Here is a 15,581-nt window from a genome sequence, read left to right as displayed (position 1 = left end):
TGCTCCTCTTCACACGAGAGAAAAGGCTTGACATAATCATGAATATAATCAGAATCCTTCGCATGTAACCGTCCCCTGATCCCTGGCGGAGGGTGGTCCACGACCCTGACCTATATCATGTTTCGTTAAAACCAAAATCAATTGAGCCTGATGTACCTAGTGTTAATCGAGACATCCCAACCACTATGTCGGGAAATCTAAAATATTTCATAGATAGTTATTTTAAAACCTGAACGGATCCATTCGTCTTAACCGACGGGTAAAATGCAACAGACGAACTAGCACTAACATTAGGCACAGGTACGCATTAGTAGTACTTTTCCTTCATGAGCTTAGATCCAAAATCGGAGATTCCACTTAAAGTACCCCGTTCGGCCGTATTTGGGAGTAAACTCCGCCAATGACCGCTCCGCATCGTCTGTTTCAAAGATGCAAAAATCATGGACTGAGAACCCGGACTCTCTAATCACTCTCTGGTTGGTAGTCCACATCCCGAACGTCGTACCCATAGTACATACACCATCAGTGAGTCAAGGGGTTTAAGCGGAGGGAGCATTCCGAGTTGTTCTCTTGAATCCTTTGTTTAGGGATAGACAACGGTAACCAACGAGATCCCTTCATGAATAATACCATACCTTACTCACCCGGCCGAGATGCGAGGACGAAGCTTTCGGCTTCTGACCGAGACAAAAGTCATGTAATCAAGAGAAGAGGAACAATGTCAACGAGGGACAGAACAGAATTATTGGGGGCGGGTTCTTGAATCGTGGACAATGCGTCTTGCATGCATACAATTACACAGACCATCCATCGGGCCGACCTTGGGCTCATGGTCCATGTCCACGGTCGACGTCTAACAGCCCGTATTATACATACAGGGGGTACGGATACAACTTTCTCTTTCTCTTTCTCTCTCTCCCTCTCTCTATTACTAGGGCCAAGGTACGCTTCCGGAGGATTGAGCGACCTCTCCGCTCATCGGATTCCTTCATCACATCCACTCCAGTCTCGACCGGAGCAATCAGCAGAGAGGAGACATGTCAGACCGGCTCGATGGCATCGGGCACCGGCCTACCAGAGTAGAACTGATAGCCTCCAGGGCAAAGGTCCATGCGCTACCGGCGGGGCGGACTCAATCAAAAGCCAGCACTCGGGCAACCCGTCTGGTCCGGACGAGCTCCGAAGACAGGAACCTCTCTCCTTCGTTCGGCCCTTCTTGGAATAAATAATTACAAGACTGGTGCTCTCTGCACATGGCTGATTGCCAGATTTAGAGTTTGTCCTTAGTCGTTCTCGTTTCCATGTATATCGAGGCATACGAACTTTGAAGTGGTACTTTTGTTGCCTTCACAAAAACCACACCTGCTCATTGGTGGGTTTCAATAGAATGTTGCAAGATGATGAATAGAATGTAAACTTTTTTCCAAGCTCTCCATGAAATGATCGGAGTCTATGCGATGACATTTGCCGAAATCATCGTTAATGCCACTAGAGCCCAACGACAGATTGGGAAACCAATGAAGCTGTATCAATTGAATTTTGTGTAGGATGCCTCGTCTCACCGGCGAGTTTCCATTCCTATCTTACCCGATCTGTGTATCCGTCCGGTTCCCGCTTGCGGTATGGTAAGTATGGTCACCCCGTTTCACGCCCGTAACCGAGCTGACGCTAGGGAAGTACAGGCCCGATGCCTATAGCCTCTTTTCTCTCACTCACGGTCTACGCAGTCTACAGCCTCCTCTGTCCTATAATGTCCACTAGACGAAGAATTAAGCAAGGGGCATCCACGATGGAAATGAATCCGGATCCACTCTCAGCGGGGGTGTCTGTCATCTTGTTCAAAGTAGCAACGATCGATCGTCGCTTCTGTCTTGTGTCTGGATTGCCCAGTCACGATAGATGTACTTTAGTCGGGGTTAATTTCGGCCAGACAAGTCTTCACGGTTGGTATCAAGCTGCAAAGCATGCAGTAGTTGCTCCATCGCCTTGTCCTGAGATGTCGGGTTAACCCGATCGTAGTGAATGTAAGCACCACTACCATACCTGTGGGTGCCATTTAGAATAGCGTAGAGAGCAAGGTATGCGCACGAGCAAATGGAGCTTCGCCCGCTCCCCGGTACATCCTGACCTCCAAACGGCAGAGGGCCCAATCTGTCTACAGGCAAGCGTGCCAAGAGGATCAAGGCTGTCTGAGAATTAAAAAAAAAAAAATCACAGCCGTTAAGAAAATGAGACAGCCGCGGGATGACCAGCCATAGTGCATGCTCTGTGAACGGCAAATGTGCACTGAATAGCGGGGTAGAGACAGCTTTTCGAACCAGCTGTCAGTTAGCACCTCCCTGGGTAATTGTCGTTGAGCCAGTCGTGTGTCTTCCTTGGTTTCTTCCACTTTGCATTTCGTTGTCTTTCGGCCCCACGGGATAGACAACCGCGAGGTCCACCGCGCTAGTGGTTGATAATCATATTAATTCCACTGCCCACATAGCAACCACGATGACCTGGAGAGATAACGGTGATAAGCTGATAAGCGTGTAATTTGACTTGGTCATCGCAGCCAATGGGTATCTGTCGATCGGACCGAGGTGAGTTAGAATCATATTAAAGTGCAAGAGATGCATGTCGGCTCTTCCTCGGGGATACCCCAAAACATCAATCACTCAAGGTTCGGATAATTAACGTCTTGGTTTCCCCCTTTCAGTTTCGGATTTGGGGTTTTTTATTTTATTTTTGTTTTGTTTCTTCTTTTGCCTCATGTCGATCGCGTGAATTGCCCGCCAATAAAGAAACCTATTTCAAAATGAAAACGACGTCAGCCTTGTCCCGGGGGCGTGGCAAAAGCAACTGAACTCCAACAATCTAACGGGATAAAGTTCGAGTGTGAGAGGCCGGCTGCAGGCCAAGATCAAAGAAAACGCGACGAAGTGGGCGAGTGGCGTGCAGATTAACCACTAAAAGACAGCCGCTGCCGTTCAAGATCAACCCACTTAATGGGACTAAATCCTGATAATCCCTTCTCCTTTCCCTCTCTGTAGAAGCAATGTCAGCGTATAGGATGACAATGGCAGAGGACACCACGCCACGCCACGCAACACGAGACCTTCGGCTTGGTCCCTTTTTGGTTCGGATGCATCGTGAAGTCTCCCGGCGGGTGGGTTCTTGGGATAATCCAGTAGAAATCAACTAAGGCGTGTCGCGTGCCTGAGCTAACCTGTCGCGGTAAGTATACCGTCGCCAAGGGTGGAAGTAGCCTGCATCTTACAGTCGGAATCGCAATGGCAAACAGATGGACATCTCCTGGCAGTGACATACTCATTGGTAATAATCACGGAGGACCGCCCACCAATCACAGGGTCATTGTCACAAGGGTTAGTGAGGTAGACCGACTTCTGGATGACGCGGTAGAGGAAGATCATAGTAATTGACCCCGACCATAATAACAAAGGGCAGGAACAATAGACAGACTGGGTTAGAATGTCGGCAAATCTGTTGGAGTAATTCCGGGGAGACTGACATCGATGGCGCAGTCAAGCTCCATTGTCCATACCACAATCGCCCCATCTGGAGATGGCGTCCAACCCCAGCCTGGGAGGGTTGGACGATGTGGGGATGCACCGTCCGAGGCATTCAATCATGACGGTGACAATGGTCATCGAGGTGCAGGTAGTGACTGGTGTTATCATGAATCGCATTACCATTCTCCCCAGACAATGATAATAATAGCGATAGTAATCACCCTATCTATGATCGATCATCTGTCATTATCTTCGAAGCGAGAAAGAGATGCAAGTCTTTCCACCTATTTCTCGCGGGTCCGGCGGATACTCCGGAAATAGACGAAACCCCCCTGCAGTGGGTGATTGACTAGAGTGGCAATAACTCCATGCAGGAATGCAGTAGGAGCACGCGTAGCGAGGGCTGTGTCGAGCAGCCGACGACGAGATGAAGTCAGTGCGGATAAGAAAGGATCAATGATACAGAAAGGAGGCGGGGGTGTGTATTTGATTCCAGCAGCTATTCCAACCATCCATTACTTTTCATCGTGGTTGCCTTTTGTCTTCGATTTAATTCAGTCGGGTAGTATGGGAGTGTTGGGCCGAAAGAAGTATAGCTTTTTGGCAACGAGGACATGGAGATAGCCATACTTATTTCGCACATCTTGCCCGTCGACTTTCTCCCGCATAATTCACCTCTTGCGCTGGAAGAACTTTAATCTCTCGACACATCAGGAAGGGAATGAGAAATATAACCCAGTGGAACATCCCTCAGGAGTTATTATATATATGGCCTTTGTGGCCCGATCACTGTATCATCACCCAAAGGAACGGTGAAAAGACGTGATAGAGAATGGCGACAACGTCAGTCCAATGGGGACGGGGAGCAGACTTTTTGTACGAATTCAAGGGGACAAACATAACAAAGCCGACCGTCGGCCTTCAGGCATGAACCGTGATAACCACCTGCAGGTGTTCGAGATAAGAACGGTTACATTCAGAGGATCAGCCCCAACATTCCTGCAAGGCAAATCAAATGAATCGGAATGTTTGGATCCTCGACAACCGTTATCTCTTCCCCCCTGGCCCCATCCTATGTAAACTACGATAATATGCTGAGGCTATTATACTCCAGGTCTCCATAACTCTCCGCAAAACGACCCCGGATAGGGCCCATCCCTTTATCGTCTTAAAGCTTGTCGAGCTGATAGCCCTTCTAGAGCCATCATCGACGCAGAACACCGCCCATTGAACCTCTCCAGAACGTCAGTGCGTCTTGACGGCTTATCTACTGCCAGTCAACTTAGTATCACTCCCGCGGAGATATGTCATTCTCTCCCTGTCACGTAAGTCTGCATTATGATAAGCAGGCAGTCATCATTGGCAGACCCAATGAAATGAGCTGCACCTTTATCTTAAGTGGCCTATTGTGTATCACTAGCAACTGCACTGCAACTATAACTTAGTACATGCATATATAGCTAGGGAAATCACATCATTCTCTTCCCGGCAACATCTTCTCACCCATGATATGTCCATTAGCCACAGAGCTGACACGCTTCTAAGGTACTACTCCGTAAAGCGAGAAGATATACCTACAATTCTGAATGACGCAATACCCCCTATCAATCCCTGTAGAAACAATATATCTACTCAGACGTAATTTCTACTTATCACCACAAGTACTCTATACCGAGACATCTCAACTCAAGCAACTGTCACGATAGCCCTGGAGTATTATCCTGACCACTCTGTCCCGAAAGACGCACAGACACGTACACCTTATCGATCATCCACCTAATGCTTCGCCAACAGCACCTTAAATGTTGCATTCTCCTTCAGACAATACCGTCAGCATCTACCATCGCCTCAGAGGTTGGTGTTGAAGTATCGGTCTCAAACCCCAATAAGATATAGCAGTAGTAGCTATCCATTCCCTCCAAGCCCTCATGACCCCCTCAACTTCTTTTGGTGTAAACGATAGTTCTACGGTTGTCTTAACATTCATACCCCACGAAAGGATTCTAATACCTTTTACTATAAAAAGTATGAGGCCCCAATATGTCAGTAGGCTGGAGTAACGATTCGAATATCTAGGGTGGTCTGGTGTATTTGGGTCCATGGCCATCAAGACTACACGGAGACGTAACATACTCGACCAAAGATGAACGTCGGCTCTATAGATCTCATCTTCATTATCGTCCTATCAATCCAAGTCTATCTGTGATATATCCGTTCATACAGCAGAAATCTATATTTCGTTGAAGAGAAAAGAAAAGTAAAAAAGTCTATGTGGCAGAAGAGATGATAGACAAAGATAGGAGGGAAAGAAAAGAATATCAACGTCAACAGGAACATGTCGAATCAGTCCATGAGGGGGTAGTAAAAATGCAAAAAAAAGGGCTTAAGCAAGAGACGTAAAACCATAGCAATCCTTCACGTCCACCAACCGTTCTCCATCAACCGAAGATGAGAAAGTAATAATTCAGTTCTCGGGGGTGATGGCCTGTAAACGGGCGAATCGCTGCTTGGTGGTCATGTTTGGCAACTAGTTGATCAAATTGTGGTGATGGAAGTCAACGCATGGTGAACCCAGATCACGTTACCCACGGGCCCAGTTGGCCAGACGTCTACCCTCGCCATTAGACCTATTATCAATGACACCTGTCCCGCTGGTGCTCTAACAACATAGCTCATAAAACCAGACATGGATATCCAACGATGAAACAAAAGAAAAGTAACGAAAAAAAAAAAAAAAAAAAAAAGCCGAAGTGATAGAATAAAGTCAATGACATCAGAGATCTAACTGTGCCCTTGTACAAATGTCACCTCAAACACAAGTGTAGAAAAGGGGTCTCACGGAAGAAACGAAGATGGAAAATGCCGCCCAAAATCCTTTGCGCCCGCTAATGAATAGCTGTAAAGGAAATGCCCACGATGGAAAGGTGGAGGGTAGAAGAAGAATAGATGCAAAAAGATCGCACTGGGTATTATGTAACGGAAGCTTCTTTTTCTTGCTGAAATCAATGCCGACGTGCTAGTTCATTACCGGGGAGACTGTCGTTGGCCTGGATGGCCCATTGGGGGTGGACTACCAAACGACGCTTGTTGTGCAGCGTCCCCAGCATACATCTGATACTGAACGACATTCATGGGCGACATATTATTCACGTCTTGCCAGGCAGGAAACCCCATTGCTGCGGGGGTACCAGCGTATGTTACTGCAACTGGCGTCCCCTGAAGGTCCGTCGGTAGAGGGCTCTGCGGATTAACATGGTTGCCCGGGAAAGGCTGCACTGGGCTGGCCATGTCGGGGTTCATATCTGGGGGAGGTTGCTGGAATTGGCCAGGATTGGGGTACGGTGCCGCAGCCATGTCTGGCGGCGGGGGATAGGTCATAGGTCGTGTTGGGGGCACTTGCCATACTGATCCATCCGGTTGTATAGCATATGTCGGCGCGGGACTGAGCGTCTGCGGTTGTGAGGGGACTGTCGGGGTCGGAAGCCCTTGTGCCATTGGCATGGTGGCCATGGGGTTCGGTCCCGGGCTCCATACATTGGAAGGCATGTTCACCATCTGTGGTTTCCCCGCCGACATGTTTGTTAATATTTGACCGTCTGCTGAGATCGTGGTGAATTCGTCCCACGGTACCGAGGGATCGAGGGGCGGCGCTGTTGCAAATTCAGGAGCCCCTACATTGCGATCTAACTTTGTTAACAAACCTTCTTGTCCTCCGAAGGAGAAGATCACCACCCACCTGGTGCAAACGATGTCATGGAATTTCCAGCGAACGCTCCAGCGTTGAACGCCGCGACATCTGGGGCGGAACTCAACGGTATTGGCTGGTACGGAAAAAAGGCCTCGGTTTGTTCTCCCCCGCTCACTGCTGGCGGAGAGGACGAGGCGGTTGAGGGATCGGTCGATGCCGTGTTCGAACCTGGGCGAGCTTTCTTTTCGATTGGCGGCTGCTGGTCAACTGGGAAGAACTGACACTCCTTTTTTAGTCGAATACAATTCTCACATCGACCCTGAGCGTCGTCCGCCGCTACCAGACATCGTATCTTTCGTCGCCGACAATGCACTATGGAATGATAAGCAACCGAGGTTTACGAGGGAGTAGCGATGCCAACCCAGGGGCAAAAAGGACAGAACTGACCACATGCGACAGACGTGCGATGATATCCCAGCTTATTGCGCTTCTTATCTGCGGCGGTTGAGGATTCCATGATCGCGGTTTGCGAGGTGGGTGTCGAAGTCATAGTAGTTCCGACAACCGCAGGCATAGCTCCAAGGAGCGAGACAGAGAGTTAGAGCCCCAAAAGGAAGGGCGCATGAATCACACACGAGTTTTTTAAACAAGAGAGTCAAATGGGTGAGATGTACTCGATCCCCAAGGCGCGCGAAGACTACTAGTAGTGACTGGAGAACGAAAGTCCACCCATGCAAAGCGCAAAAGTGCAGGGACCGAAGATCCAGACAGCAAGGGACACACCACGCGGGAATCTGGGGGCGATCGGTGAAATGTGTTGCTTTGGCTGGTGAAGTTGTGGTACGTAGACCGATTTCTCCGTTTCGCAATGTTACTCCACAGTCAATCTGCTGCGCGCAAGGCGATGCTAACCAACAACAGTCCAGAGAATGAAGGATGGGCAATCCAGAGTCGGTTTCACACGATTAGCTCGTGGTCGGGAGGAACCGCACTAAGGGTGTAAGTATTATTTTTTGGTTGTTTCGTCGTCGTCGTGGCAGTCGTCAAAGCAAGAGGGAATAGTTGTTTAGTATGTCGCAGGGTTGGTTGAGGGTAAATTGGCCCACGGGGACAAGGACCGTCTCCGCCCACGGGTCTGAAGGAGGTATTATAAAAGACAATATTAATAGGAGAGGGGGAAAAAATAATAATAATAATAGAAAATATAAAAATCCAGATCAAGTCGACAACTAAGAGTATGCCAGGGAAAGGAGAGACCTCTTCCAAAATACGTTGAAGGGTGGAAAAGGGAGAAAAGAAAGTAAGGTACCTCGTCGCAATGAAACCTTGGGCGTGAGAATAATTAAGAAGAAAACTGGAGCCAAATTGGAGAGCGATACCAATGAAAGAAAGAAAGAAAGTAAACCTGAAAGAAAGCGAGAGAGGCCCGGTGCGTAATAATCAATGAATTACCTACTTACACTTCGGGATCGAGGATCTCGGGACTTTTACTTCTTTTTCTTCCTTTTTAATTATGGAGATTAATTTTATGTTTACGATTATTATTTTATTTCGCTGGTTGGAATTTTTTATAAATTTTATTTCAATTATTTTCTTCAAAGGATAAGTGAGAGAGGGGGCTTAGAAAGAAAGGGGGACAGGAAATTCGAAGCTACTAAAGGAGAATAAAATCAAAGAGACTCGAAAGGTAAAATAAAATAAAATAAAATAAAAATGCAAAAAGAAAATGAGGGAAAATACGGAGTAAAAAATTAAAAAAAAAAAAAAAAAAAAAAAAAAAAAAAAAAAAAAAAAAAAAAAAAGAGAGGGAAAAAAGAAAAAGAAAAAAAATTCGAGAGTGGATAACAGAGATGAGCCAAACAGGAAAGGAATCATGAACATAATCTGGACAGTGAATATACTAAAGATAATTATAGATGGGCAGAGTGAATTGAGGATGATGAATCCCTCCCCCATGGAATTACATACTGGATGGAGACCTTCCAGAATCAGACCCTGAATAATAAAACAGCCTAAAAGAATAGCACTATGCCCTAAACTGCAGATGAAACACCTCAATCTCTCTGAATTTTTTCTTTTTTTTATTTAAAAAATAAAAAACAAATCAGTCTAATGTATGTGCAAGGATGATGATGATGAATGTGATTCCTATTATTATCACTTGTTCTAATCTATATTGAACACCCTTTCCCCAGATAGATTCCAATCCACCCACTCCGGTGACGTTGAAAGTCTTGTCAGGAACAATGATTGGAATGTGGCTGTGGAACGCCATTGGCCCTGTTGATACATTGGACCCAAGGACTCCCTTTCCTTTCTTTCTTTCAGGCTGGAATTAAAGGGTTGCCAAATCCCTCTTGTTCAGTTGTCTGATGTTGTACCCTAATACTTTGTACGATTATGCGATTCCCTGCAATCTCCCCATGTCTACTGTCCCTAATACACCGTTCTGCGTGAGAGATATAAAACCCGTCAATATTCCATCAGGCCATCGGATATCCCCCCCCCTCTCTCCCCTGACCTTCTCCAGCCACTCCAGGCGGTGGTTCGTCCCAATTCAACGCAACCATGGTCCCAGAGGCCTGTGACAGACATCTGTAACAGGAATAGTGGGGGATGTGGGGGTTTCTTTTTCCTTCGAGTCTTCGCCAGGCATGTTTCCCCATTACTCTCCTCTCTCTCTCCCCTCCCAGTGAGTTGGTTAAGGGGCAAAGAAAAGGTTGAAAGGGTAAATAAGAAAATAAAATAAAAAACTAAAAAGGAGAATCAGAACCCATCGATGAAAGTCCAGATACCTGAAAAAGTCTACGACCTGTCAATCATGGGTAATCTTGAAGGAGTAGAAAAGATGGGGGGGTAAATTGGAGCCTGACTCGGAGACATTAAATTTAACTCCCTCGTTTGGCCAGAGCCCTACCGGTTGTGATTGGTGAAGGGTTTATGGGGCTGGCGGTGGATGAAGCCAATGAACGATGCCTTGGCGTAGAAGAGCTTCCCCTTTGGGTGCTGAGAAGTTTGGCTGCGTGTTCAGGGAACCCAAAGAGGCTTAGCGAGCAAGTCGAAACGGACCCTCGAAACTTTGCTGAGCTTCGAGAAGCCCTGGAGTCGTCATCGTTTTTTTATGGTTCACCAATCAGCGTCAGTCGAACAGCCCCAGGCTATGGGGCAGGGACTAATTTCATCGTCATCCCAGTCGATGAATGGGGATTCCACACGATGTATTAATGAGGATGAGCGTTTCACCTTTATCTTGATAATATTTTTTCTTCTATATTTTTTTTCAACTCTTGTCATTCATTACAGTGGTATGAGGTTGCTACAAACAAATATATTAACTTCTGGACTACATTGCAAAACAAGCAATTCTGTTTTATTGCATTGGTCGGAAAATATCACACCCTCTCCTGCAGGCAATATTGATCACCGTGCATACTTTGTCCGACTCTTCGTTCTCTGGAGTACAGATCTGTCAGAAAGGGGTGGGCCGGTCAAGGTTTAATTAAGGATCATATCTGCATCTTAGGGCGTCTGGCGATTCTTGGCTTAGTACACTGGTCTGTAAGGGACTTTTACAAAGAAAAGAAATAAAAATTAAACAAAAAAAAAGTTAACACCACTGCTGATGTACAAGCTATGTGTTTACAGCCATCATATAGGATATAATAAAAGCAAATATAAAAAGCCTCATGGTCCTTCCCAGTAAATTAGCCGTTGCCCTATGGCTTACAAGACCATTTGATTGGTAACTAATAGAATGACACACGGCGCACCATCTCAGCACAGACTTAAGCCGCCGTCGATATTAAGAACCGTAACAATGCAACTCTAGTCTCTTCTTTATAGTAGGTATATCCAACGAATATATCAATATCTCCATCACCGTTACATTATCAATGCCACCCTACCAATCGCCTCCGTCAGGAAAGTCAATCTCTAACCGGACGTACGCAAGTATGCGTTATTATTACTCAGTATTATCATCATTATTTCCTGATTCGCGATCGCGTATTACGACCAGCCAAGAACCCTCCATCTCCCACATCCCCATAGATATGGAGAATAGAATTAGGAGCTCCTGTTCAAGCAACCGACGACGAAGCTCAAGCATTGCTTAATCTCAGGGTCCACGGAGAGTGTCCGCGGGCATCCGCCTTCCAAGGTTCTACGTAAGTAAATGAGGGTGAACCAGAGATTAGACTCGGGTCTTAATTTAGTCTCCAATGCCCGACCACTTAACGCTTTCGGCAGTCTACCGATGAAACTGGTCTTTTTTTTTTTTTTTTTTTTCTTTCACTTCCTGCAAGCGAAACCCGAGCCCATGTGAGGAGACGTCGGGCTTGGAGTTGGTTTAGCTTCTATACTTAGTAAGGCCGTTCCTTTAGCGTCTCCTAATAGGGAAAGGAACCGCTTGAGATCACGATTAATGAGGATAACGTTGGTCGATGATGGAGATGATACCATCCGAATTGTGTTTAGTCTTGGTCAATTCTACGTATCCAGAGACTAGGGGAGATTTTATACCGACCGAGTATCATCTCCGAGTGTCAATCGAATAGAATTTTTCTCCTTGCTTTCTTTTTCTGCGTGATTGTTGTCGCTTCACTTCTCTGGATCGCCTCGTATTGCGGAGGGAAGCACCAGTTAGGAAAAGATGAGAGAAGAGAAAATAAATGAATAAAAGAAAATAAATCAAACTGAACCAAAATAACTCCCAAAATTGTGGCGGATTCATAGTAGGAACTGCTATAGCCGTGAAAATTCCTCGTTTGGTCAGTCTGTGCAGTGGGATCGGGCGATATACGTAAGCGACGTTGACGAGATCGCCGAAAATTAATCTATCATTAATCTATCGCTACTCCATCTGCTAACGCCCACTCTAAGATGAAACAAACGGGGGTCAATACATCGATGAGCTTGTTTGTCTCATTGGATATGACTCTGGACTAAAGTGCAGCCGCCAGATTCTCTCACAGAGCAATGACTCCAGTATGTATGATGTAGGGTTCCGGATATCTACTTTGAACCATGCAAGAAGTAATTTAAAGTATGGAGATGGATTACTATAGATAGAACCCCTACTTTCCTGACACATGGGCACAGCTCCGTTTCAACCCTCGGTAAGACTCCCTCCACTTTCTTGCTGCAGGGACTAATATCCATTCTCATTTACCACTTTACCTCCAGAATTTCTCCGAGGATAAATCTTCCCTGCCGCCGATGATTGGTGGCCTCGGGGGTTTGCCTCATCGAAATGGCACTCTCTCTAAGGGCAGGATTTTTAGTCCGATCCAACTCCACGAACCCTAAGTCAAACTAATATACGGAGTTCTCCGTTCGAGACCTTACCAACAACGATGGCTTGCTTTCCACAGTAGTTTAATAAGTACGGTACTTCTCAGTGCCACGGATCCAACTGTAACTCAATCCACGATCACTTGAGCAAAAACAAACCAACAAGAAATACCAATGATGTTCTCCTGCCCGGACCTAGCGACCGATTCAGACTAGAGCCCTTGTCATAGTGCGATGCCATCCTCCCTCCGAAATGTAATTTCCATGGTTGATAATTTCCCCTGGGGCTTCTAGGGCCCTTCTGGATGCTTGCACATGCTTGTCATGGTATGTCGATCGGCAATGGATCGTCTTGGTCTGCGAACCACCGTTCCTTGGTCACCGTCGCTGGTTTACACGCATGCATCGCGTTCCCATTAGGGACGATATCCGGACCATCCAGCGCGAAACGGACTTTCTACCGTACATGGTTAAAGGAGCTGTTGCGTAGCTGAGGTGTACTCAGAGTAATTTGGCCGGCTGAACTTGGCGCAGCGCATCCTTCATGTCTGTAACCAACCAATCCGCATGAAGTACAGTACCTGCGTCTTGTTCAATCGACGCTGGCATTCCCATTGGTCAACATGATGAACAATCTTCAGCACAGGAAAAACGTGATCCTCTTCCGTAATCCTTCCCTTTCCACCCCTATCGACGCAAAGTGTTCTTAACAGTGAACCCCCATTACCTGCGGATATATGACCCGCAGCTTGGTGTCTCTGGTCAACGATCTAGACATCGACCAACACCAAGACCACGCCCCATAATGCCATGATAACTATGCCGGAACAGGAACGCAACGAGCGGAACTACCCGCCTCAGGGACCGATGTCTTGCACCCTGTGTCAATCGAGCGGCTCGACTCTAGTGCCAGCTTAATTTCATCGCATATGGTGCAGATTTAGAGCTTCGGTGAGGTCTCCACTCGGAGGGGCCGTATCCAGCATGCCTGGTCCATGAGCGAAGGTCCCCGTCGCTGTGGGACTATCGGGTATATTCCCTGGTTGACTGCCGGGGATATCTGTCGGTGAGGTTAATACTGGTTGTTTTATTGCGCAGCGGAGCGAAGCAAGCGTTATTGGAGTGTTGACACCTTGATCTATTTCGGTCGCCGACAGCTACTCACTACTACATACGACCAAATCGTTACTAGTTAAGTGTAACTGGGCAGCCTTATCAGTTTACTTGCGAGGGTTTGTCTAATAGTCTACTGATGAGAAGTCATAGCGACGATGAGAAAGTCTACGCGACTCTATTCGGACCCTCAGGGATTCATGAGTCCTTCGTCTCCAGTACACGTACACGCAACGTACAATGTGAATATGAAAACACCTATCTCAAACTACGAAAGAACAACTACACCCGGATAAGAAACGGATCAGACACCTGAACGAAATCCAGCTCTTACAAATTTTGTTGCTCTTGTTCGTGTGTTGTGGGACGGCGAAATCAGTCTGCCTGATTAGGCATCTCCGTTCGTGCAGAACGCCCCCATATCAGTATCCACTCGGTCTGTACGGCATACCTGGATGCAAGACATTGTCTAGACAAGGCTGTCTACTTTCTGCACTAGGAAAGAATAATTGGAGGTAAGTTGGTTATACTTATGTCCTGGCCCTGTGAACTGGGAACACTATCATTAAAAAATCATTTAGGGACTGTCTCCAAGGATGGGATAGCATGACTACAATGCGCTTATTCCCAGCTACTTTCTGAAGACGGAACCTTGTCCTATTTGAATTGCCAGGGTAGATGTATAACGACTCCAGCCTCTTCACGAATACCAGGGAAACAAAGAATAAGTGTCAGTCCAATGACTGAAGATATTAGTTATCCCAGATACCGAGCTCTATGTGTATCAAAACCGTTGAACTTACAATAGCTTCATGACAGTACACGATCAGTTCTACAATTGGCAGAGTATACCAACATTTCCATCTCCAACTCGGAGGGTCGAACACTAACACAAGCACCACACCAGATCATTCATACCTGCTGATACTAACATCCTTATACTTCAACCAGACTAAACACTACCACCCCCTCATTCTTATGCGAAATATCAAGGATAACCTACAACTTGCCTAGATATACGACTCCTATCAGTCTCAACCGTAACGAGAACACAAACACCCATCACAGATAAACCACCTTCCCATTCCAGTCTCTCCCTTATCTACCACAGAGATCAGAACCAGCATTCTCACAAGAACAAGATACTCACTCAACCAAAAACCACAACAATAACCCCTTCCAACACCCCATATACTCCAACTACACAAAACACACAAAGAAACCAAGCAAAGCAACACCAACCCCCCAAATAAAACCAAACTAACCCACACCTTAATCACACCCCCACCACCAAAAACCACCAAGGTACAAAAAGAAACCAAGCAACAACAGCACCAATAACCATATCAGGCTAACCCCCTCCACAACCTAGACCCAAACCTAAACCCACACTGTTAAACCAAAACCAAAACCAAAACCAAAACCAAAATCAAACTAAACCCAAAAGCAAAAACAAAAGCAAAAGCCACGTAAAGAGCCAAACCCAAACACAAACTCAAAAACCCCGTAGCGCGAGTCCAGAATCCTTCGTCGTTTCACCATGGCCGGGCACTTGACTCGATTCGGGTATGCTCTGCGTTTCAATGAATGCATGAGGACTATAGAGGCTAGAGTAGTGGGGGGTTATGTCTTGGGGGTGCACTGAGACTAGGATGAGGAGTTTCTTGGGTTGTGATTTGAAGAAGGTGGTGTGTTTGGTTTAGTTTGGGTTTAGTTTCGGGAGGTGGTTACCTCTTTACTAGCCGAGATTTTTGTTTCTTCTTTCTTGAGAAGAAATGTAGGATGGATGCTGGTTGTTATTGGGTTTGGTGTTTGGAGATTGGAGTTTGGGTATTGATTGGGGTTTGGAGGTGGTTCTTCTTTCTTGGTTTGAGATTTGGGTAGTAAGTAGTAAGTACTAATTAGAAGTATGTATATCGGAATTATATGGGGTTTGGGAGTGATTGGGTGCGGCGGTAGTAGAAACATGTATACTT

At 46.4% G+C, this 15,581-nt stretch overlaps 2 protein-coding genes across 2 annotated transcripts; one reads left to right on the top strand and one right to left on the bottom strand.

Moving 5' to 3' along the window:
- Nucleotides 1-6,536: 6,536 nt before the first annotated feature.
- AO090009000500 (putative C6 finger domain protein) lies at nt 6,537-7,088 on the bottom strand (the record flags this gene model as incomplete). Its single annotated transcript, XM_003189001.2, has 1 exon — nt 6,537-7,088. The coding sequence occupies one exon, from the start codon at nt 7,086-7,088 to the stop codon at nt 6,537-6,539; it is 552 nt and encodes a 183-aa protein (XP_003189049.2).
- Nucleotides 7,089-10,424: 3,336 nt separating this feature from the next.
- Nucleotides 10,425-10,903, top strand: AO090009000499 (uncharacterized protein; the record flags this gene model as incomplete). Its single annotated transcript, XM_023235513.1, is given in 5 exon segments — nt 10,425-10,436; nt 10,504-10,567; nt 10,611-10,668; nt 10,674-10,758; nt 10,808-10,903. Coding segments are annotated over 5 exon segments (315 nt in total).
- Nucleotides 10,904-15,581: the final 4,678 nt, after the last annotated feature.

This window comes from Aspergillus oryzae, chromosome 1 (genome assembly GCF_000184455.2).
Source record: "Aspergillus oryzae RIB40 DNA, chromosome 1".
Classification (NCBI taxonomy): Eukaryota; Fungi; Ascomycota; class Eurotiomycetes; order Eurotiales; family Aspergillaceae; genus Aspergillus; species Aspergillus oryzae.
This window is presented reverse-complemented; position numbering and strand designations above follow the sequence as displayed.